The 25,375-nt window shown below is 45.4% G+C and overlaps 1 protein-coding gene across 2 annotated transcripts in view; it reads left to right on the top strand.

The window, feature by feature from the left end:
* The window catches only part of ZNF592 (zinc finger protein 592), a 59,561-nt gene that overhangs the window by 6,000 nt on the left and 28,186 nt on the right, over positions 1–25,375 (top strand). Inside the window, exons 2-4 of one of the 2 annotated variants that reach the window (XM_060005364.1) lie at positions 11,310–11,353; positions 11,674–11,757; positions 21,388–23,650. In XM_060005364.1, the coding sequence (XP_059861347.1) occupies positions 11,328–11,353; positions 11,674–11,757; positions 21,388–23,650 (2,373 nt within the window). In that variant the 5' untranslated portion in view covers positions 11,310–11,327. The remainder of the gene's footprint in view (positions 1–11,309; positions 11,354–11,673; positions 11,758–21,387; positions 23,651–25,375) is intronic. The other variant, XM_060005366.2, reaches the window with a different exon arrangement.

Genomic DNA, 25,375 nt, shown 5'->3' with positions numbered 1-25,375 from the left:
GTGAGACCTGAGAGAGAGGTCTTGAAGGTAGGTGATCTTCAAGGTGACCATTGTAACTGCAAGCCTCTCAAGGCTATTCCAGGGCCCGAAAACACCTCTGAGGCAGAGCTTTGGCATTTTTGGAGGAGAAGGGAGTCCAGGGGTGGGCAGCAAGCAGCTGTTCAGATTCTTCTGGGGCTTGGCCCAGCCGAGGCTCGGGTGTGTGTGGACAAGGGCTGCTCTCTCCCTTTGCCTTGTTAGACAGACTCTCCAGACCTGAACTGAACTGGCTGAGGTTGTAAAAACTGCTTCACTGTCTGAGACTTCATTAAGGCTATAAATCTTCAGGCCCTTAAAAATATTAGGTGTGTGATTAATACTACTGTTGTTCTTAGTTAGAATGCTTATGTGTATTTAAAATCCTTTGGAAAAAAAGTCCTTTGGAGCCTTTTTACAACTGGGCCATCAATGATCAATTATCTACAGTTGTTTATGAAAGGCCCACCCTGGGCCCAACACAGAGCTGGATGCTCTGTGGAGCATAAAAGAATCATGTGAGATGAACTTTGCCCTCAAGGAGTTCCCCCACTGAAAGCAATTGGAGAACAATTTGCTTCCAGACCAGAAGTGTCTTAAGGGGGCTTTTCTTTCTGATGGTGGTAGTTACTTTCACACAAGTCACCCCTCTGAGATGGCTGGGGTTACCTCTGGGGAACATTCTCTGGTACCCAAAATGGATTGAATGGCCATTTGGGAGGAGAGAGGTGGTGGCAATGACGTAATCTCATCTTTCATTACTTCACTTGTCTCCCTTTGACATTGCTTTTCTAAGCACCTGTACCCTTTAGGAGAAGGTAGCCACCTACCCACAAACTAGGCACCCCAGTGCCTATCGTTCCAACATTATAGCTGCATTCCTCTGAGTCTTAAGACGTTTGCATTTCCACTTAGTGTCCCCATTTAAAATATTTACACCTGGAACTTCCTTGGTGGCGCAGTGGTTAAGAATCCGCCTGCCAATGCAGGGGACACGGGTTCGAGCCCTGGCCCGGGAAGATCCCACATCCTGTGGAGCAACTAAGCCTGTGCACCACAACTACTGAGCCTGCGCTCTAGAGCCCACGAGCCACAAATACTGATCCCGAGTGCCACAAATACTGAAGGCCGTGTGCCTAGAGCCTGTGCTCTGCAACAAGAGAAGCCACCGCAATGAGAAGCCTGCGCAGCGCAACGAAGAGCAGGCCCCTGCTTGCCTCAACTAGAGAAAGCCCGCGCGCAGCAACGAAGACCCAGTGCAGCAATCAATCAATCAATTAATCAATAAAATTTATTTTCAAAAACTGTATAAAGAATTTAAAAAACTGTATAAAGAATAAAAAAAATATTTACACCCCTTGAGAGGTCAGTCTTTTAGCAGTTCATCACTAAACTGTAACTTTAATTACCAGGAATTAATTAAGTTAATGGAGAGAAAGAGTGGGACCCAGGCAGGCACTTGGGGCAAGAGTGTCCGAAGGGACAGTGAGGGGAGCAGAAGAAACTTTCATGAAAATTAGTTGCTGTAGGCCGGTACTGCTAACACTGGGGCCACCCCAGTGGTCCTGATGGCCAGGGTCTAGGGTACAGCATGGCCTAGCACTGGTACAGGGGGCTTTGAGTGGAGGTGGAATTTGGGCTCAGTCTTAAAGGATTAGGAAGATTGTTTTTCCTTCATTTAAAAAATATGGTATGGCTACAAGGGGGTAAGGGAGTGGGGGAGGAGGGATAAACTGGGAGACTGAGATTGACATATACACACTATTATATATAAAATAGATAACTAATAAGAACCTACTGTATAGCACAGAGAACTCTACTCAGTACTCTGTAATGGCCTATATGGGAAAAGAATGTAAAAAAGAATGGATATACGTATATGTATAACTCATTCACTTTGCTGTACACCTGAAACTAATGCACCATTGTAAATCAACTATATTCCAATAAAAATTAAAAAAAAATTGGGGCATTCCCTGGCAGTCCAGTGGTTAGGACTCGAAGCTTCCACTGCCGGGGCCCAGGTTCGATCCCTGGTCGGGGACCTAAGATCCCATAAGCTGTGTGCTGCAGCCTTAAAAAAAAAAAAAAAAAGAAAAATATATCTTCAGTTTAGAAAATTTTGGAACATTCAAGAAGAAAATAAGTCCCTCATAATTTTACTACCTGATGATAGACGGCAGAGAGGAGTAATCCTTTCACAGTGAAAGTCAGAGCATGTCGCTCCTTTACCCCAGGTCCTCCTATAGCCTTCAATCTAAGAGTGAAAGTCAGTCCTCACAGTGGCCCTCCATTATTTGCTTCCCACCCCCATCTCCTGTGACTGCCTCTGCTCTGGTTTGGGTTCCTTGAATGCATCAAGCATTTCCCTGCTTCAGGGCTTCTCTACTTGCTCTTCCCTCTGCCTAAAACCTCTTCTCCCCTGTATTCACGTGGCTTGCACTCTCACTTGCTTCAGAATTGAGAATGTAGTCGTTCCATTTTATGATTTCCTACTGAACTCCTATTGAGAAAGGCTATATGACTACCTGACATATCATGAATTTGCTTGTTTGTGTCCATTTGTCTCCTAGTGGAATGTCAGCCCTGCATGGGGAGGGACTTAGTCTGTTTGTTCACTGTGGTATCCATAGTGACTGGGATAAGGCCTGGCACCTAGGAGGTGCTCAACTAATATTATCAGTTGAATGAATGAGCATGCATGTATGTGTGTAGTGTGTGTTTGTGTTGTGGAAGTCGAGTGGGAAAGGACAGTGTGGCTAGAAGCTGTTGTGGGGGGATGGGTATGGATGGTGTGGAGAGTGAGGATGCTTTGGGCAGGAATGGAGGTTGGAGATGTGGTCCAGTCTGTTCCAGGCTCTAGGGTCTCATCTCTTACTGGTGCTGTTGAAGGTGAAGGCAGTGATTTGGTGCTTTGAGGTGGGTGAAGAAGCAGCTCCTGAAATTTAAAGTCTAGGCCTAGAGGACAGGTTCTCAAAAGTCTGGCCCGAGGGTTGGAGCTGATGTGATCGGCTACAGGAAATTATTGTAAGTTTTTGAGCAGAGTGAATGACCCGTGAAAATGGTGATGGGGAAGATTGGTCTTAGACGTGTAGGATGACTGTGGGAAGAGACCAGAGGTGGCGAGGAAAGCGGTAACAAGGACAAGCATGGAGACATGGAGCAGAACAGATGACATCTGTGAGACTTAGTAATGGCAGAATTCTCCCCAGCTGCTGTGTGGCCTTGATAAAAGCTTCTAGTGCTCCCGACTTGGTAGAGCTTAAAGTACTGTCCATGGTTTCAAATGAGTTTTGGAAGCAGGTGGGGAAAGCAGGCACAAGGGAAAGAGGACGGGTCCTCTCCAGGTTCATTAGGTTGATGGATCTGGTGGGAAGCGGGCCGTCATATCCTGCACTGGGCCTGCATCTCACCGACTGTAACCCTGGATGGGAGCCTGTCCTTTCTGGTCCGCTGGAAACTTTCCTGTCTGAGAGTAGCTGTAAGTGCTCTCAGGTTTTCTTCTGAACCTACACATATACCAGGACAGTATGTGAAATCTATTTGTTCGATTACCTTCTTTCAACTCCATTTTCTGCCTCCATAGTTTTATCTGTTCCTCGGAACAAATTGTCTTTGACTGACAAACCCATTTGGATTGGATTAATTGACGGGAAGTACTTATTTCTAAATGGTTTCTGTTTCATTAGGCCTCTAGCCTGTTTTTAAAAAGGCTTCTGCCAAGATGAGATCAGTGGAGAAGTGATTTCGGTATAATCAGCTTCTTTGATCTTTTGGTACAAGTTATGTTTTGAGATTGGTGTTCCTGATGTATTAATTCCTAGAATAAATATTTCAGTGCCTGCTCTGTGCCAGGCACTATAGGCACTGGGACTATAACCGGGAACAAAATAAACAAAAATCTTACTTTCATGGAGCTTGTAATCCAGTGTGTGAGGTCTTATAGATAATAAACAAGTAAAACATAAAGTATGAGAGATGGTGAAAAGTATTACAGAGAAAAACAGCAAAGCTGGGATGGAAGATAGAGAGGTTTGGTGGGGAGGCAGATTTTCTGCTTTAAGTAAGGAAGCCTCACTGATAATGGACGTTTGAACAGAGTTCTGAAGGAGTAAGAGAGGGAGCCATGCATTTATCTGAGGGAAGAGCAGTCAGGGTGGAGAGAAAAACTGGAGTGAGGAGGAGGAAGGTATAGGAGAGGAGGCCAAGGTGGTCCCACTGGGCTTGTAAATCCTAGTGGGGGCCTGAACCGAAGCTCTGAGTGAGATGGGAAGCCCCAGGTGGCTGTGTAGAACCACGATGGACTCCAGCTCTGTTTTTGAAAGGTTTGCCACAGCTGCTGGTGATTGAAGCAGTGGGGCTTCTGCAGGGGCTCTTAGCTTAGAGTGGGCACCAGAGTCTGAATCATCTGGGAACCTTTCCCAGGCCAGCTACTGGGGCCATCCAGGACTCCAGGGTCAGCCGGAGCACAGGTGTGACTTCTGAGACTCACTCAGTGCCACTGCTGTAATTCTCTAACCACTGGGTGACTGTCACAGCTTCAGATTCCTGAGACCCACTTTCTTTCTTCTTTTTTTAAAAATTTATTTATTTTTGCTGCGTTGGGTCTTCATTGCTGCGCATGAGCTTTCTCTAGTTGCGGCGAGTAGGGGCTACTCTTCGTTGCGGCACGTGTGCTTCTCATTGCCATGGCTTCTCGTTGCAGAGCACGGGCTCTAGGCACGCGGGCTTCAGTAGTTGTGGCACGAGGGCTCAGTAGTTGTGGCTTGCGGGCTTAGTTGCTCTGCGGCATGCGGGCTTTTCCCGGACCCAGGGCTCAAATCCGTGTCCCCTGCATTGGCAGGCGGATTCTTAACCACTGCGCCACCAGGGAAGTCCCGAGACCCACTTTATTTCTATTGAGTCAGTCTGCAGGTGGACTTAGAAGTCTGCATCATTAACAAGATTTGGGGGTGATTTTTGAGGCCAGTGGTCCCTGGACTATACTTTGGTCTAAAGACTGTGGTTCCCAGCCCCAGACAACATCAGTCCTCTAGGTTGTTTTCTAAAAAATGCTCAGCCCCACCCCTGAAGATTCTGATTTAATTGGCCTGAGGTGGAGTTAGGTATTAGCACTGCTCCCCATGTGTTTCTAATGTGCTTCCAGGGCTAGAATCACTAGTCTGCGGGTTAATAAGCCTTATACTGGGTGTTTGATGGAGAGATTTGAATGGGTAACTGTGAGTAGGAGACTTCAGGCCCTCTGGGAAGCTAAGGCAGGGCCAGTCATGTTGCCAGGAATAACAGGAATCTTTCACAGTAATAAAAACTCTCCAGTTTATGTACTTTATCTCATTTGATTACCTCACCTCTCTGGGCCTTCATTTCCTTGCTTGTAGAGTTAGCAGCTTAAATTTAATGGTTTCCTAGAATCTCTTGGGCTCTTAATCTTTCTGGTGTTGGAAGAACCTCTAATCCAGAACAGTGTTCTAGTACGTTGTTTCCTAATCTCAGTCTTACAACACCCTAAGGTGTGTCATAATTGTGGCAAGGGCTGTAGTGAATGTCTCAATACCAGTTGAAGGAAAATGTGTGCCATATGCAGTAGCACCTTGGGAAGATGAGGATGTTGGGAAACTGAAATGTGAAGTCAGACCTCCTGGTTCAGAATTCCTGAGTGGAAGGGCAGTCTGGTTGTTGGAGGCAAGCAGGAGCCTCAGTATTAGTCTTGGTTCTGGCGAGTTCCCTGTGAAGTGGCAATAGTGTTATATAAACTGTAAAGTTCCTATAAATCCACATGTGTGTATGTGGCCTGAGAGAAGCAGCCAGCCTGGGCCAGTGGAGCCTGATTCTCAGGTTTGCCAGCCCCTCTCTGCAGCCAAACTGTGTTATTGGGCACCAGAGATGGTCTGAATAACCCTAAAGAATCCAGTGTCTGCAGGAACTGAGGTTACCCTGGAATAAATAATCAGGCACACTCATTGGAGCACCTCAGAACTAACTTATTTTGGTCATCAGATCTAAGACACTCCCTACCCCATCCCCTGGTTTCTGACTTTATCCTCATCTGGACAGCACAGGGTCTGCTTGTTAGTTTATGTTTTGAAATGTGAAGATCCAAATAAGAAAAGGAAAAAAGTTTTCTGTATTTCCCTTCTATAGAATTGGAATAATGAGTTTCCTTCCATTCCCTTGTAAGTTTTTCCATTAATATTGTCTATATCTCTATTTAGAATCCAAATAAATGCTGGTCTGTCAAAGTTAAGACAAATGAAGTCAAGCGAGGGAACGCAGAATTACAGTGAGAGTGAGAGGAATTAGAAAAGAGCCTCTTTATTCTGTCATTTGTGGGTACATGCACCTGATGGACTGTTAACTAGTTTCTCCACACGGGCCTCTAAAATTGGAATCTTGGGAGGTTATGGCCAAGCATTAGTAGTTTCCAAAGTTCCCAAGGTGATTCTGATGTCCAGTTACAATTGAGGACCACTTAGATTAAAAAAAAAAAAAAAAGGGTCTGCCAGCTTTCCCCATGTCTTCTCTTATTCTCATCCCCTGCTTGGTGCTTGTCCCTTCCCTGCCTCTCCCCCACCTGTGACTTTCCCCCAGCCTACCTGCCCCTTGGTCCCCTTGCTCACTCCTTGATCCTCTGCTTCTTCAGCCCTCCTGAGCACTGGAGGATGAGCTGTGAGGAGGGGTAACCGACCTTCACTTGCCCTGTCTCTGTCCCCTGTGCATGCATCCAGTCAGCCTGACGTTTAGGGATTCAGTGGTCTGCAGGGGCACTCTGAAAAATTATGAGGTAAAGCTTGCTGGCCACTGAGGTTGGTGGCAGAATACTTAACAAACATGTGTATTTGCTATGTTTAAGGCAGTGTTGTAAGAGCTTTACAAATACTAACTCATTTAACCCCTATAACCCCCATTTTACTTATGGGGAAACTGAGACACAGAGGTGGAGGAACCTGGCCAAGGTCACATGGCTAGTAAGTAGTAGAACTGGGATTTGAACCCACGTAAAGTCTGGGCTCTGAACCAGCACACTATGCTAGGCGAAAGGGAGAAGATCTGGGACTGGGGATAGTACTATCTTTGACTACATTTGAGGCCCGCTTTGAATTAGGTTTGGAGAGTCTTCTCAGGGTCTGACCTACACTTTATTATTATTAACTTACTTTAATTACATTTGCCTTCAGACCTATTAAAAAACATTTTATTTTTCTTCTTTCCTTAGGTGGTGTTTGGAAACTAGACCATGTGCCTATAGGTAGAAGTTATTCCTTTCTCCACAGCTGTACACTCCCAGCAATATTCACCACACCCTTGTTTTGAGAACCTCACTGAGGTATGATGTCTAGGCTGACCTGAGCTGGCCTTGAAGAGCTGAGAGTTTGGACACAAGTGGTTTTTTTTTTTTTTCAATGTTCCTTGGTAGTTATCATTATTTTTAAAAATTGTGGTAAAACATACATAAGAAAATTGACCATTTTAACCATATTTTAAGGGTATCCAAGGATTTTTTATTAGTGTTTTTGTTATTATTTTTATTGAAGTATAGTTGATTTACACCATTTTAACTATTTTCAAATGTACTGTTCAGTGGCATTAAGGACATTCACATAACCATCACCACCGTCCATCTCTAGAACCTTTTCATCATCCCAAACTGAAACTCTTCACCCATTATATAACAACCCCTTTTCCTTTCTCCCCTTTATCCCCTGGTAACCACTGTTCTACTTTTTGTCTCTATGAAATTGACTGCTCTAGGTACCTCATTATCAGTGGAATCAGACGATATTTGTCCTTTTGTATATGGCTTATTTCATTTAGCATAATGCCTTTAAGGTTCATCTATGTTTTAGCATGTATCAGAACTTCATTCCTTTTTAAAGGCTGAATAATATTCCCTTTTATATTTATGTCACATTTTGTTTATCCATTCATCCATTGATGAATACTTGGGTTGTTTTCACCTTTTGGATATTGTGAATAATGTTGCTATGAACATAGATGTACAAATACCTCTTTGAGACCCCTTTGAATTCTTTTGGGTATATACCTAGAAGTGGAAGTGTTATATCCACTATGTGTAATTTTTCTTAGGAACTGCCATGCTGTTTTCCATAGTGGCTACAGTACATTCCCACCAGCGATTCACAAGGATTCCAGTTTCTCCACCACATTCTCACCAACACTTGCTATTTTCTGTTTTGTTTGATAATAGCCATCCTAATGGGTGTGATCTTGGTGGTTAGCTAGTTGCACCCATAGAGTCCACTATCCAAGAGTCTGGTTCCTAGTGTGCTGAAATGTGCATATGTAGAGAAAAATAACATGATAAACTCCCATGTACTCCTCATGCAGATCCAACAGTTATCATTTCATGGCCAATCTTGTCTCATTTATACATGCCCTCCCTGCTCTCTTCCTCCTGCCCTGTGTTATTTTGAGGCAGATCCCAGATATCACATCATTTTATCTGTGAACATTTCACAGATATCTTAAAAAGATATTCCATTTTTTCTGATGGTGGAAGGGCACATAGGGATGTCCTTTGAACACGTTATTTTCTGTCATTCCCTTGGATCACCAGGGACATATGCAGTGGGCACACATTGCAGATACCTGGATGTTGGGTCCGTTGCCATGCTGGGTTGTTGGTGAAAAGCTGCCGTGGCTGGCGCCCTGCTTTCCTGCAGGAGGCTGGCTGCACTTGGGTCTGAGCAGTCATGGTGAAAGAGCGCACCCAGATCTCTTTTGAGAGGGGAAGGAGAGAAGAGAGAGGAAGAAGGGGATAAAGAAGAACATCTGTGAGGGAGACAAGAGGGGGGAAGAGAGAAAGGGATGGAGGAATGGAGAGGGGCATGGAGGAAGGAGTAGGGGGAGAGAGAGGAACAGGAAGGAGAAGAGTGTGTGTGTGTGTGTGTGTGTGTGTGTGTGTGTGTGTGTGTGTGTGTGTGTGTGTGTGTGTGTGTGTGTGTGTGTGTGTGTGTGGAGGTGTGGAGGTGTGAGAAAAAGAAAAGGGGAGTGAGAGTAGAGTACCTGGGAGAGGCATCCTTTACCAGGCCCTTGACTCAGCAGCTCCTAAACTCCTTAGTGACCTAAGGGAACTGAAGAGACACCCCGATACTAATAGTACATTTGGCCCCCACCCCAACCTTTTAATTTCGGGATATTTGGGACTGTGGTTTGCCTGTGGTAGATGAGATTGGTGGCACACCCAGAGCCACCAAACACAGGGGTACCAGAGCTGGGGAAGGAGTGATCTGCGGAATGCCCACTTTTTCTTTTCTGGGGCCCTTTTATTTGGGGAGTGGAGGCTTGGTTCCCAGCAGGTCTGAGGCTACTGGCTTCCTACCTAAATTTGGGGATCCCTACTACCAAGAGATGATGCTTTTACAAAGTTCAGTGGGGGGAAACTCCTCAAGGATGGTGTGTGAACAAGAGGAGTCCTATCTCTCTTTTTTCTGTCTCTGGGTCTTTTTCCCTTTTAACAAAGTGCAGTGTCCCTTAGTGCTGAGCTCTGTTTCAAGTAATGAAAGGAAAAGGGGGTACTGGTTACAAAGTATCAGTTTTTATCTCAGTTCTTAGCTCTGCTTAAACTTTGTTGCCTATGCCTAGTTTCCACTTGTATCATCCCAGTCAGTTGTACAGTCTTTTATAATCCCAATTCCTTTCAGTTCTATCCTCTTTTCTTCCTTTTTATCTTTTCTAAAAATCTAACAGCTTTATTGAGATGTAATTCACGTGCCATATAGTTTACCCATTTAAAGTGCGTAATTCAATGGGTTTTGGTATATTCACAGAGTTGTATCCTCTTGTCTTAAGACTCAAGACCACCTTGTGTTCTCCTCTTCCCTGCGGTTCTCAGAGCTAGCCTTCCCCCTCCACTGGCGTCACACTGATCCAGTCCTCAAGACAGATGACCTTATTGTGGGGACAATGGCCAGTAGGCACTTAACACCAATAAAATATAATATTTAACTTAGTCCTGCAGGGGCCTAGGGTTCATAGACAAGTGTGACTTCAGATAGACCCTTTCCCACTGGCAAGGCCCCATCACCACTCAAGGTCTCTCTATTTATAAAAAGTTTTCAAAAGCTAAATACAAACACTGTAGCAAATTTGCCAGCTGCTTGACCGGTAATAAACTTGCTTAGGAATCTGTGACTATCCTTGAACAATCTTCGTTCTGGACAGATGAGCCTGTCACATCATTCCCCCTTTCTAATGGTGGATTACCGTCTAGTAAACATAGTGGAGCTTACACACAGAAAATAAATAAATGAGCAGTTATATAATGTGTCAGATGCTATAAGGGCTGTGAAGAAAAACAAAGCAGACTAAAGGGACAGAGATTGATGGTGAGGGTGGGGATTGGTATCTTATGCACAATGGTCATAGAAGGCTCCTGACAAAGTGGTGTTTGAATAAAGACCTGAAGGAAGTGAGGAGTGGGCCCACAGAGATCTGAGGGGAAGAACATTCCAAGCAGAGGGGATAGTAAGTGCAGAGGCTCTGAGCAGGAGTATGCCCTGCTTGGTTGAGGAGCAGTAAGGAGTCTGGAGCAGACTGGCAACAGAGAGGTATAGGAGACAGAGGGTGGTTAGATCGTCCTGGCCATGTAGGCTGGGGTGAAGACTGGATTTTACTCTGCGTGAGGTGGGACGGTGTTGAAGGGTTTTAAGGAGAGGAGGAACATGATCTGGTGGATGATTTAAAAGCAGCACTCTGGCTGCTGTGTTGCAAGTGAGTAGTAGAGGCAAAGAGGAGAGACAAGGAGACCAGTCATCAGGCTTTTGTGGGAATCCAGGAGAGAAAAGAAGATGGTTGGAGGTGGTGAGAAATGGTTGGATTTGGTTACATTTTGGAAGTAGAGTTGACGGGATTTGCTTATGGATTGGATTAAGGGTATGAGGGAAAGAGAGGACTCAAAGATGCCAAGGTTTGGCCCAAGCAACTGGAAGGACTGAGTTGTCATTTACTGAAATGAGAAAGAATGTAGGAGGAAATCCAAGAGTTAGATTTTGGACATATTAGATTTGAGATGCCTATCCAAGTAGAAATCCAAGTCTAGAATCGAGGGATACCAATTAATTAATGATTCAGTGAGTGCCTGTCGAGGGGCTTATGAAATAGCAGAAGAGAGAACATTTTACTGGTAAGCTACATTAAAGGTAGTTTGAAGGTACTACATTAAAGGTAGAAAATTATGAGGAGAAATAAGTAAAACAAAAGGGAGCACAAGGGAGGATGAGATGACTTCTGACAAGGGCAGTCAGAGAAAGTCCCTTTCCCTTCCTTGCTTGTAGGAAGCCTGTGTCCCCTTGATGAGCCTTTTTGGTGGCACTCACAGGTATGTGGTTGAGAGGTGTTTTCAGTGGGTTGTGGAGGGGAGGGCACTCAAAAACAGGGTCTGGGCCTTCCCTTTGTGTCCTCAGTGCCTGGCATAAGTCTTGGCATTTGGTAATTATTTGATGGATGAACTTCCCCTTTCTGAGCCTCAGTTCTTCATGTATAAAATGAAGAGGTTGGACTAGACCAGTGCCCTGGAATCAACTGGGAAGCTTTTTAAAAAAATGCAGGGATCCATCCCAGGCCTACTGAATCAGAATTTCCACAGTGGAGCCTGGGATTCTGTGTTTTAAAGTCACTCCCCATGTTATTCTTTTGCAGTCAGTCCAGCAGCAGTCTGCAGACGGGCATTTGGAAGCCACTGGACCAGGTCATTTCTGAGGTCCACTTCAGCTCTAACATCCTGTGAGTCTTGTTAGAATGCTTGCAATGCAATTCTGTTCTTGGGAAATGGAATTTTTGGTTGGGGTGGAAGGGCTTAGACAGGGAGAAGAGAAGCTGCCTCTGGGTGACAGACATCTTGGGCAGGGCAGGCAGGGACAGGTGTATCAGCCAGGGTTTGGAGAGGCTTCAAGGAAAGGTTCTGGGAGGGGTGGGAGCAGTGACAACCCCCATAACATTGGGAACTAGGTGTGTTAGGCCCTGGGCATAGAGGTAAAGGATATGACCCCGATTTTCGGGAGACTCACAGACTGATGAGAAAACTTAGGATCCCAGCCTACTGTGGGAAGTGCTGCCATAGAGGAAGGGAGGAAGGGAAGGGCAGAGGACTCAGAGAAGGCATCCAGGAGGAGGGGCCCTGGAACAGGAGCTTGGGGATGAGGAGTTCTCGGGCAGATTTATGTTTGGGGCCACTCAGGAGGAACAGCTCAAGCTCTGACACCAGTGACTGAAATGTACCCTGGGAAGTGGCTGGAGAGGTGGACACAGACCAGATGGGAATGGCTTCTGCACGCTGGAAGAAGAGTTTACTTACTGAAGGTGATGGGGATTTTGAACTGGGACGTCTCTGTGATCAGATAAGTGTTTTACAGCAACCATTCTGGCAAAATATGCATTGGCAGGACTAAGACCAGATAGAGGAAAAGACAAGTGAAACGCTTTGTTGTTTTGCCTGGGTCTGTTGGGGCACCTGTTTTCTTGAATACTGCTGAGAATCTCTTTGGGCTGTTCTTTGCTAATGATTAGAATGCCAGGTGCCTCATGAAATGAAGCATTGACCACTGATTGACTCAGAACGTCTGTGACTTGGGATCACTTAGACCTATAAGAAGGCCTCAGATGTGTATTCAGGAGGGCAGTAGTATGTATGTGGCAGAGAGTCTGCTTGTCTACTTTAGGACTTAAGTTTTATGTAGAAATCCAATAGTTCTAGATTAATTTGCCCAGCTGTTGTAGCCTAGCCTGTTCAAGGTCTCAGAGACCCTTCAGGTTAGTTTAACTTTACATATTAAACCAAGGCCTGCCTAAGATCCTTACATAGGTAATTGGTGACAGCATAGGGGTGAAAGCTAGTTCTCCGTGGTTCACAATTTCTTATTCTTTTAGCTCTACTATTCCCAGTCTGGGGCTTCATTCTGGGTCCAGGAACTCTTTTTTTCTGTTCCCTTTGATCCAGCTAAAGTTTCACTGAGCTCCCTTCTCCACCACCCATAGAAGCAGTGTCTCTTTCTGATCAGTGTTCCAGCCAGAGTCCAGATTGAAGTTCCTGCAAGTCATGGGAGTAGCAGCTTGCTCTTGTGCTTGCTTGCTCATTCTCTCTTTCCCCTTGCCCAGTTTCCATTCCTGGTACAGAAGTTCTCCCACCTGGGAACAAACTCAAGTACTTTCTTAGGGTCTGCTAAATAATCTCTCTCTCTCTCTCTCTCTCTCTCTCTCTCTCTGTGTCTCATACAGTTTGAGTTATTTTTTGCTTTATTATCCCCTGGGATGTTTCTTCTGAAATAGAAAGCTGGGGGAAATTTTATTTATCCATTTTTATTTATTTATTTATTTTTATAAATTTATTTTATTTTTGGCTGCATTGGGTCTTTGTTGCTGCATGTGGGCTTTTCTCTGGTTGTGGCGAGTGGGGGCTACTCTTCGTTGTGGTGCACGGGCTTCTCATGGCGGTGGCTTCTCTTGTTGTGGAGCACAGGCCCTACGTGTGTGGGCTTCAGTAATTGTGGTACGCGGGCTCAGTAGTTGTGGCTCGCGGGCTCTAGAGCGCAGGCTCAGTAGTTGTGGTGCGTGGGCTTAGTTGCGCCGCGGCATGTGGGATCTTCCTGGACCAGGGCTCGAACCTGCGTCCCCTGCATTGGCAGGCAGATTCTTAACCACTGCGCCACCAGGGAAGTCCCTATTTATCCATTTTTAAACTCTTAACTGTTATAACAATAATGGAACACAGTTTATGTCAATATCTACGCCATATTCAGTCATGTGGGGCAGTAGGGTAAAGAGTTCACCTACAGGTTGTAAAACATACATACTCATCCTTCCTTCTAGTCCTCATCCAACAAGGTGGCAAATAAAAGGAAACAATTTTGTTGTTTCACAGCCCAGTATTCCCTAAATCATGTGGTCTTTCATTTTCATCGTATAAATCTGTGATGTTATTTGTTTCCGTGTTTCATTAGACAGAATATACTGAATAGAGATCAGACTTTTCTTAAATTTGGAGTGTATCTGCCCCCTTGATGTTCTGTTATTGCTGAACTTAATATTATTAAGAAAAACAGGTGGGGCTTCCCTGGTGGCGCAGTGGTTGAGAGTCCGCCTGCCGATGCAGGGCACATGGGTTCGTGCCCCGGTCCAGGAAGATCCCACGTGCCATGGAGCGGCTGAGCCCGTGAGCCATGGCCACTGAGCCTGCGCATCCGGAGCCTGTGCTCCGCAACGGGAGAGGCCACAACAGTGAGAGGCCCGCGTACCGCAAAAAAAAAAAAAAAAAAAAAAAAAGAAAAAGAAAAACAGGTGACCAAGTTTAACGTTATTTGAAATTCAAAGGCTTCAGTGCTGAGGGAAAGAAAGCTCATGGATTTAGTGACAATTCCTTGTTTTTAGTTTCTCAGAGCCTTTAAAAAAAAATTATAGATTTGAATAAGTGTGGATGTTACTACATTTATATATTTTACCTTTAACAATATCAGTATATTTTCTGACTAATGGATTAAGTTGTTGTTGTTGGTTTTGGTCTATATCTTTTATTTACTTCAAACTTCAAAAATGCTGCCCTCTGCTCTCTAGTGTTTGAGGTTTGATGAACAAACCTATACTTCAATTATGTTCCCCCTTTCCCCTAAATCTTCATCTCTCTAGAATAAAATAGAGTTCTAATTTTTAGGCTCTTATTAGAAAGCTCTTCCATCTACTCAGTCTCATTTCTCAGGACCTTTTCCAACTCTCGTACATCTTTCTCTTTTTTTTTTTTTAAGAAGATGTTGGGGGTAGGAGTTTATTAATTAATTAATTTATTTTTGCTGTGTTGGGTCTTTGTTTCTGTGCGAGGGCTTACTCTAGTTGTGCCAAGCAGGGGCCACTCTTCATCACGGTGTAAGGGCCTCTCACTATTACGGCCTCTCTTGTTGCAGAGCACAGGCTCCAGACGCGCAGGCTCAGTAGTTGTGGCTCACGGGCCTAGTTGCTCCGCGGTATGTGTGATCCCCCCAGACCAGGGCTCGAACCCGTGTCCCCTGCATTAGCAGGCAGATTCTCAACCACTGCGCCACCAGGGAAGCCCTGGTACATCTTTCTTAAAGTGTGGGGAGCCAAAACTGCTCAGCACATCTCTCTGTGGACACTGAGTGATTGTGAATAAGGGCAGGATCACAAGTTTTATTTTGTTTCCAGTGTCCTTTCTGATAATGCCCAGTGTTTTCTGGGCCTTTTGCGATGAAACATGCAACGTGGTGTCTTAAGGGAACAGTCTAAGCTGATGCTTCTTTATTGAACAGTTTAGCTTAGAACCCATTATTCTAACCATAACCATAACCATATATATTCTAGTATAATTGGAATTGCTTTTCCCTAAACGTTCCTTCACATTTGCTTTCACTAATGCTACTTTGCCATAATTTCGCCTATTCATACAGCCTCCTTAGAACTTGTCTTTTAATTTCGCATTTTCATTTCTGGAACAGCTTTTAGGCCATTTGCAGTCTTGAAGGTTTCATTTTATTGCTTCAACAAATATTTATTGACTGCCTAATGGAGAATGAGTGGTGAATGAGACAGATAAGTCTCTTCCCTCATGAATCTTACAACCTAATGTTCTTCTGCTAGATTATTGGTTACCAAAGCATTGAGACCTCCTTTTCAAATTAATTTTTTCATGGACTCTCATTCAGTAATGGTGTTTTTAATGGCTGGTCATTGGGAACATATTTGTGGATATGAAGTTGGGTCCCCAATGGGTTGGGAACTATCATTCTAGGCAATTTATGAAAGCATTGCGCTCCAGTCCAGAACTGGTCAATGGGTTAAAAAACACCGTCGTTCATGGTTTCCCATAAATGACAATCACATAAAGACAAACATACATGCAACATGGAATTCAGTGTGTTGTTTTTTTGGTGGAATTTTGGCATTAGAAATTCTGCCTACTAGTTCTGCCATAACCATATTGTTTTTATCTCCTCAAAGAATTCGAATAGGTTAATTAGGCCTGATGAGGCCGTTTTAAAATTAAGGTGTTCTTCCCTCCCTCTCACCTAGTTGATATGTTTACTTAACTGTTTGGCAAAATTTCCTGGGCAGCTAGTAGACCCTGTAATAAATACTGGGTATTTATATTCACTTTAACATTTTTTTTAGTTTCCAGATCTTCCCTGAATAGAAACTTACCCTGAGAGGATACAGCGTCAGTCTGCCAGTTCACCCCCAAGGGGGTTGTATGTATCGTAGCATGGTTCCACCTTCTCACCTTTGAGTGAAATTTGCTCTTGGCCTAGGGCTCAGAGAACCGGGGAGCCTGCCTTGTCTGTTGACTAGGCCATTCTAGATCACTGGGTGAGCTCACCATGCGTGGCTCTAGCTTGTTCAGATGCTTCAGGGTAAACCCTGCTGAGTGCTCTGCAGGGTGAGCCATGGTTCCTAGGCTGGTATTTGTGGGCATGGGGCAGGGGCCATCACCTCTGGGTCCTGAGGACTGCCCCCAGGCAAGGTAGGCAGGCAGCCGTCTGTGGTTTGCTCTTTCCAACTTCGGCTGCTTGCAACAAGTTGCAGACACTGGTGTATGCTGAAGCTTTTTATTTTGACTACACCTTTAATTTTAATTAAGTTACTTCACCGATTTTTCTAGCTGGCAGTCCCTTGCTGAGTCATGCCAGATGTGCTTAAAGAGTTTTATAGTGATGATTTTTAGAGTCCTCTGTAAGAAGCTCCCCCAATTTTTTTTTAATATAAATTTATTTATTTTATTTTATTTATTTATCTTTGGCTGCGTTGGGTCTTCGTTGCTGCATGCAGGCTTTCTCTAGTTGCGTGGGTGGGGGCTACTCTTCATTGCAGTGCATGGGCTTCTCATTGCAGTGGCTTCTCTTGTTGTGGAGCTCAGGCTCTAGGCACGAGGGCTCTAGAGCACAGGCTGGTAGTTGTGGCGCATGGGGCTTAGGTGCTACGCGGCATGTGGGAATCTTCCCGGACCAGGGCTTGAACCCGTGTCCCCTGCATTGGCAGGTGGGTTCTTAACCACTGCACCATCAGGGAAGCCCCAAGTGCCTCAAATTTTTTTGGCCTGCCTAATTTCTTCTTTTCATAGGTTAAAAATATAATTTAATAAAATTACTTAAGCAATAAAATTTGAAATAAATCGTTTGAATAAATAATTTGAAAATGTAGATAAAAAGGAAAGAAAATAATTTCATTATCTGTTGAGATATTTTTGACATTTTAGAGTATTCCTCTAGGCTTTTTCATAAGAACTATGTATAGTAAAAAAATTTTTTTGTTTTAAATAAAGATTGTACTGTGTGTACACTTCAGTATCTTTTTTCTTCATTTTAGGAGCATTTCTCATAGTCTTAAATATTGATCTATAATGATGCCTAGTATTTAATTGTGTAAATAGACCATAATTTATTGAACCAACTTCCTATTGTTGGGACTTTAGGTTGTGTCTCATTTTTTGTTATAAAATAATTTTGTTATAAATAATTCTGTAATGATTATTTTTGTCACATGCATCTCTATTTCCTTAGGATAAATATCTGGAAGTGGAATTATTGAGCCTTATGTATGTATTGCTAAATTGCTCTTTAGACAGGTTGTATCAATTTCTATTACTTTCAAAATGCTTATTTTGCTACATCTCTGCCAACACTGGGGATTATTAGTTTTTGAAAACTTTGGTCAATTTAATAAGCCAAAAATGTTTCTCATTATTTCAATTTGTGTTTCTCTAATTTTTTGTGAGGTTGCAACTTTTGTTAGGTATGAATTGTCCGTTTGTGGTTGTTCTTTTTTTAAGTGCCTGCTCATCACTTTTGCTTATTTTTCTAATATGTTGATTATCTTTTACTAACTACTTTTTAAGGGCCTTTTACATATTAATAAAGATATTAATGATAGTAATTATTATATGTTGCAAATCTTCCTTTTGGTTGTTTGCTTTTTAACTATGTGTTGGCAGGTTTTTGATGAATAGAACTTTTTATTGGTAGTCTTTTTCTTTGCAGTTTCTCCTTTGCTTTTTTTTTCTACTTTGTTTTTTTTTGGCTGCGTTGGGTTTTCTTTGCTGCGTGCTGGCTTTCTCTAGTTGCAGTGAGCAGGGGCTACTCTTTGGTGCGTGGGCTTCTTATTGCGGTGGCTTCTATTATTGTTGAGCATGGGCTCTAGGTGCACGGGCTTCAGTAGTTGTGGCGCACGGGCTTAGTTGTGCCGCGGCATGTGGGATTTTCCCGGACCAGGGATCGAACCTGTGTCCCCTGCATTGGCAGGCGGATTCCTTTTTTTTTTTTTTTAACCTCTTTATTGGAGTATAATTACTTGACATTGTTGTGTTAGTTTCTGCTGTATAACAAAGTGAATCAGCTATACATATACATATATCCCCGTATCCCCTCCCTCTTGCATCTCCCTCCCACCCTCCCTATCCCACCCCTCTAGGTGGTCACGAAGCACCGAACTGGTCTCACTGTGCTATGTGGTTGCTTCCCGCTAGCTATCTATTTAACATTTGGTAGTGTATATATGTCAATGCCACTCTCTCACTTCGTTGGCAGGCAGATTCTTAATCACTGCACCATCAAGGAAGTCCCTCTCCTTTGCTTTTATAACAGGGTACATTTTGATTAATTTCTACTTTCTACTTATAAACAATGCGATATTTACTTTAGAGCAGAGTTTAAAGAAATACAGACACTTGGGCACACTGTGAGTCTTTTTTTAAAAAATATTTATTTATTTATTTATTTGGCTGCACCAGGTCTTAGTTGCAGCGTGCAGGATCTAGTTCCCTGATCAGGGATCGAACTCGGGCCCCCTGCATTGGGAGCACGGAGTCTTAACCACTGGACCACCAGGAAAGTCCCCCACTGTAAGTCTTTTAACAGTTATCGATTGCTGCTGATTTTGGTTGTCCTTACTAGGGCTAAATAGAAAACAGGATTTGATCTTTGGCTTTTAAAAAGTATCAGCCTTGGTATTTAAAATTCAAAGGTTATAAAAGTTTTTCCTGCTGCTGATGTTGAGCTGCCACACCATTTATTAGCTCTGATTTTCCTAGCAAAAGATACCTTTTGCTCTGACCTCTGACCATTCTTGGCCAATCCCTGAGATTTCTCTGTGTGGAGAACATCATTACTTTCATGTTGTATCTCTCTGCTTCAAGCCTCTGTGACTTGGAGTTAAACAGTAGTAGGCTTCTCGATAATCCTTGCACACACTGCCAACTACTACCCCTCCTCCCCCACAGGCTTTTCCCAGCACCTTAAGAAGACTAATCTATTCCACCCTTCTCCCTCAATCTTTTTTTCCTAGACTGAAGGGGGGTGGGGGGGAGTTGGAGATAAGCTTATAAAGCAAATACCACATAGGTGTTTCCTTATAGTTGGGATCAGCCTGCAAAGTAGTTCACTTGGTATTGGGATGCTGATTGCTTCCAATGATATCCAGTATATTCCCCTCGCTTATGGGCTCCAACAGTTTTATTCCACCAAACAATCATTTGTTGTCCAGAAACTTTACATCTCATTTCAGCGAGATATTCTGCCCACTCATATTTAGTTAACTGGTATTTCACTTTATTAGTATCTACCATAATTAGATATCTTCCCAATGGGACGGTCTGTTTCATTTTCCGTGAGAACTCTCTTAAGAAGGCAGATGTGTTTTGTTGGGGCTTGGTGGGGTGGGACAAGAAACCAAACCTGCAAGCCTGTTGATCCCATGGGATGGCAATAGATATATCTCTGCCAGCTGTTCCCCTGTGGTTCTAATTTTTGTTCTTTTCTTTATTTTCCCTTTTTAAAATTATAAAGGCAGTCTACCAGCACACACACACAAAAGTTGTGAAAAATTAACACACCAGTGATCCCACCACCCTGCATAAATTACTTTTCTCTTTTAATCTTGGCTCAAATGGATACTTAGTTTTACATTGTCATAGTTTGACAACATTTTTGTATGTGTTTTTTATTTTAATCTTAACACTGTAAGTAATTTTTCATGTTGCTACATAGACTTCATAATTGGGATTTTTAATAACTACATAATAGTCTATCAGTTACTTAACCATTCCCTGTCCTTGGACATTTAGATTCTTTGTGTGTATGTGGGTGTCTCCTTTTTGTGTTGTTTTAATAATGCTGTATACTTTTGCATATAGCTTTTGGGAATTTTTGTTCTTAGGATAAATTTCTGGCAGTGGGGTTCCTGGACCCAAGGATTTGCCCCTGACCTGGTTCTGTGCAGCTACTGTACTGCTTTCTAAAAGAGTTGTGTCAATCTGCATCCACAAAGGCTTTCAGTACAAACATGGTGTAGGAAATACTGAAGCAAATAAGGCTCTGGGATGCTGAAGCAGATGCAGGATTTATGGGCTGAACAAGGGAGATAGTGGGTTTTTTCTTCCTCTTTCCAGCAGGTTTGAGCCAGGCAGCTTCATGTCTTATCTAAGTGTGAGTATTTTAGTAACTTCCTAAGGGAAGGCCTCTTTCGTAGGGCCTTGGGTTTCCTCCTTTGCAGTAGTTTTTGTAGCTCTGCTTCTACAGATCATGAAGGAAACAGGTGGATTTTCTTTCCTTTGTGTATTAAGTTAAAATAAAATTTAGGGCTTCTCTAAAACTATTCTCTGGCCAGTTTGATAACTGTGTGTTTCTTTGAGAGTCACCCTGTCCCTCAGGTTTAGTGATCCATTCACCAACCAATAACAGATTTGGGGTGAAAATTAAGGAATCAAGCAGACACTGACTAGAGAAAAAAATACCTAGGGGATGACATAATCTGTTAGAGTTTGTTTAATCCTGGCAGTGGTAAATCATTTTGGATTTGCTTGGATTCATGCAGCAAAAAACCAAGTTATACAAAGTTAATGATTAATTACTAAGTAAATTAGCAGAAGTTATAGCCAAGTCTCATATGAATCAGAAGTTTTCTAAAGAACGGAGGTGCTGAGCCATGCTTTTTTTTTTTAAAAGGGCTGAGTGATTGGTTTTTTGCTAATGCTTATGATCATCGAGTGATGATATTCTCTGAGAAATTGAGGGAGTGTGGTGTGAGTGTACCCTCTTTTTGGCTCTGGAGTGTGGTGTGAGTGTACCCTCTTTTTGGCTCTGCAACCAACCAGGAATTTCAAGGTATTAATGTGTAGAGCCTACCAGGCAGACTTGTCACTACATACTAACTTTTCTTTCCACTCCTCCCCCAATGTCCCCAGCATTTTGGAAACCTGTTGGGGTAAAACTCAGGTGTGTGACTTCCCATAGCGTGGGGATTTGTGCATGTGCGTGCTGGCTGCATGTGTGTTAGCGAGATGGGTTTGTGATGAAGATGATGCTGGACAGAGCCCAGTGGGATCCTGGTGATCACTGATTCTGTTCTCTGTTTCTGTTACAGCCCTTGCCAGCATCCAGCCATGGGGGATATGAAAACTCCAGATTTTGATGACCTTCTGGCTGCCTTTGACATCCCAGACCCCACCAGCCTTGATGCCAAGGAGGCCATCCAGACCCCCAGTGAGGAGAATGAGAGTCCCCTCAAACCTCCAGGCATGTGTATGGATGAGAATGTGTCCTTGTCTCACTCAGGATCAGCCTCAGATGTGCCAGCCGTGAGTGTCATCGTCAAGAACACCAGCCGCCAGGAGTCATTTGAAGCGGAGAAAGACCACGTCGCTCCCAGCCTCCTACACAATGGATTCCGGGGCTCGGACCTGCCTCCGGATCCCCACAACCTAGGCCACAACTGTGGGAAGTTTGATTCCACTTTCATGAATGGAGATAGTACCAGGAGTTTCCCCGGCAAGCTGGAACCTTCCAAGTCAGAGCCCTTACCAACCTTTAACCAGTTCAGTCCAATCTCCAGCCCCGAACCCGAGGATGCCATCAAAGATAATGGGTTTGGGATAAAGCCCAAGCACGCTGACAGTTACTTCCCACCCCCTCCTGGGTGTGAGTCTGTGGGGGGCCCGGTCCTGGAGGCTCTGACTAAGTTTCCAGTCCCAGAGCTGCATATGTTTGATCACTTTTGTAAGAAAGAGCCCAAGCCAGAACCCCTGCCCCTGGGGAGTCAGCAGGAGCACGAGCAAGGTGGGCAGAAGGCAGTGGAACCTCACAAGGAGCTGGATACCAGTCGATTCTTTGGGGAAGCTTTGGAGTTCAACAGCCACCCCGGCCACAGTATCGGAGAGCCTAAGGGGCTTGCCTCGGAGCTAGGTACCTGCTCGTCAGTGCCCCCTAGGCAGCGTCTTAAGCCAGCTCATTCCAAGCTGTCCTCTTGTGTTGCAGCCTTGGTGGCCCTGCAGGCTAAACGAGTGGCCAGTGTCACCAAGGAGGATCAGCCTACCCACACAAAGGATCCCTCAGGGCCCACAAAAGAGGGCTCCAAAGGCAGCCCCAAAATGCCCAAGTCACCAAAGAGTCCCCGGAGCCCTCTGGAGGCCACTAGAAAAAGTATCAAGCCATCAGACAGCCCTCGGAGCATCTGCAGTGACAGCAGCAGCAAAGGCTCCCCTTCTGTGGCTGCCAGCTCCCCACCAGCAATTCCCAAAGTCAGAATCAAAACCATTAAGACATCATCAGGGGAAATCAAACGGACTGTCACAAGGATCCTACCAGACCCTGACGATCCCAGTAAGTCCCCTGCTGGGTCACCTCTAGGAAGCGCCATTGCTGAGGCCCCGAGCGAGGTGCAGGAGGATGAGGTCACTGCCCTGTCTGGGGCGGAGCACTTTCTTGAGGTGGGCACAAATTCAGGGAGCCCTCAGGGTGACAGGAAGGGGGATGAGAGCATGACAAAAGCCAGTGAATCTTCAACTTCCTGCTGCAGCTCTGGGTCCCGGGGCCCAAAGGGGGCTGCCTCGGGCTCACAGATGGGCAAGAAGCAGCAGCAGAGCACAGCACTGCAGGCATCCACCCTGGCCCCTGCCAACCTCCTGCCCAAAGCCGTGCACCTGGCCAACCTGAATCTGGTCCCCCACAGTGTGGCCGCGTCCGTGACGGCCAAGTCCTCAGCACAGAGGCGGAGCCAGCCACAGCTCACGCAGATGTCGGTGCCCCTGGTCCACCAGGTGAAAAAGGCCGCCCCACTGGTTGTGGAGGTCTTCAACAAGGTCCTCCACAGCTCCAACCCCGTGCCCCTCTACGCGCCAAATCTCAGCCCGCCTGCGGACAGCAGGATCCACGTGCCGGCCAGTGGGTACTGCTGCCTGGAGTGTGGGGATGCGTTTGCCTTAGAGAAGAGCCTGAGCCAGCACTACGGCCGGCGGAGCGTCCACATCGAGGTGCTGTGCACACTGTGCTCCCAGACGCTGCTCTTCTTCAACAAGTGCAGCCTGCTCCGGCATGCCCGTGACCACAAGAGCAAGGGTCTCGTCATGCAGTGCTCTCAGCTGCTTGTGAAGCCCATCTCTGCGGACCAAATGTTCGTGTCGGCCCCCGCGAACTCCACGGCACCAGCAACCCCGGCTCCCCCCTCCTCCCCCAAACACGGCCTCACTTCAAGCAGTGCCAGCCCCCCACTCCCAGCTTTGCCACTCTACCCAGACCCTGTGAGGCTCATCCGGCACAGTATCAAGTGTCTCGAATGTCACAAGCAGATGCGAGACTACATGGCTATGGCTGCACATTTCCAGAGGATGACGGAGGAAACCGAGGGGCTGGTAAGCAGACCCTCTCTGTGATAGTTGTCAGGCCCCTGGTTCGCACGGTTCCATGACTGGGCATGGAGAGAGAAGCTCATTGATGTGGGGCAGTGTGGCATCTTAAGAGTCCTAGAAGAGGAATCTGGCTTGCTGGTTAGCGACCCACCTGGATATTTAGTGCTTGGTGTTTATTGGGAAAAGCATCCTGCCCACAACTGAGGGGAGACCCTGAAGATTTAACGAGTGTATTTACGGACACTCCGCTCCCACTCCAGTGGGCTCTCAGGGTCCATTGTTGGGCCGGGGCTAGGGCTCTGCTGGATGGTCCCCTGGTCTCTGGCAGCTGTCAGCACAGTCCTTGCACGTGCCCAAAGAACTTGGGGGCAGAGGTAGGTGCATCACTGCCCTGCGCCTCAGTCTGTACTTCTAAGAACCTTGTCTTTACCAAGTTGTTGTGCCCCACGGTGGACATAGCTGTTTTTGCAGAATCCCTTTGGGGAAGCTGTCATAGGGCCAGTAGCAGGGTTGATGTGGAAGGAGAGTAGACTGACATGTGGGCCCTGAGTCAAAGGCTTTGGGGCCTCTTCCCTTCATCTCTGTTCTCACTACTAAGAAAGCAGCTGCCCTTATCTCTTGTTCCGATTCTTGGTTATGCTTGATGAGAACTTGATGAGTGTGTGAGTGTGTGTGTGTGTGTGTGTGTGTGTGTGAGACTTAAGGCATTCCATGCTGAAAACACCCTTTGGCACCTTGTGTGTCGGTTGTTGTCTGTATTAGCAAGGTACTCTGAAGAAGCAGGCCTCCAGAAGGCTCTTCTCTTCCCTCTTCAGGTGGCTCCCTTAACAACTTAGCCAAGCCCAGCCCCTCACCAAGCCTCCCTAAGCCAGGGCCACAGAGCCCTGGAAGGAAAGCAGACCAGCTCTTTTTACTTCAGTTCACAGTGACCCACGCACCTGTTGGTGTCTTGATGAGCTCTGCCCTTGTTTATTGAGTGTTCCCCGTGTGCACAGAGGCTCTGTGTCAAGAGCAGGGTTGCCCGTAGGAGGAAGTCACACCATTCTTCAGGAGCTCACGATGGCTCAGCAAGGGCAGGGCTCCCCACCCGAACTGCTAGAGTGTGCGGCAGGCTAAGGGCTGAAAACAGGCTTGTAACATAGTTGCATAGAGTTCCTCAGAGGGACTAATTCCTCGTGGTTCCAGGCATAGGGAGGGTGCCACGTGGACATGACATTTGAGCTGGACCTGCAGGGATGAGTTTGGAGGAGGGGGAGGGGCAAGGGGTGTTCCAGGTATAGGGCAAAGGTATGGGAAAGTGCAAAGTGGTTTGAGGAACAGGGAGTTGTTGGGAGGGAGACCAGCCTTGGGAGTGTTGGGCTAGAGACAGGAGGTAGAATTCAGTAGGCAGCCCCTGAAAGGGGCCAGCAAGCTGCTGTAAGTCCCTGTTGCCTCTCATCTTCACCTTCTCTGTTTCAGTTTGCATTTTCTTTCTAATGAGTCAGGTGGAGTGTGGGTCCCCCAGGCCCTTTCCTCTGGGGCTTCAGGTATTCCTGCTGTACCAGCATGATTAACTTGGACAGGATCACTTCTTCTGGGTCATCTGATCAGAACCTTTGCCAGTGAAGGTCTGATACCTGTGCCTGTGGTTTTTCCCCCACACTTTTCTTCACTCGCCTTTTAAAATCTGAGCAGGCTAAGGTCTGGGTGTAGGATCCCAGGCTGGCACCCTTCTCATCCTGCATCTTC

Source organism: Delphinus delphis, chromosome 2, assembly GCF_949987515.2.
Source record: "Delphinus delphis chromosome 2, mDelDel1.2, whole genome shotgun sequence".
NCBI classification, from domain to species: Eukaryota; Metazoa; Chordata; class Mammalia; order Artiodactyla; family Delphinidae; genus Delphinus; species Delphinus delphis.
The sequence above is the reverse complement of the archived record's forward strand: the minus strand, read 5'-3'. Positions and strand labels throughout refer to the sequence as shown.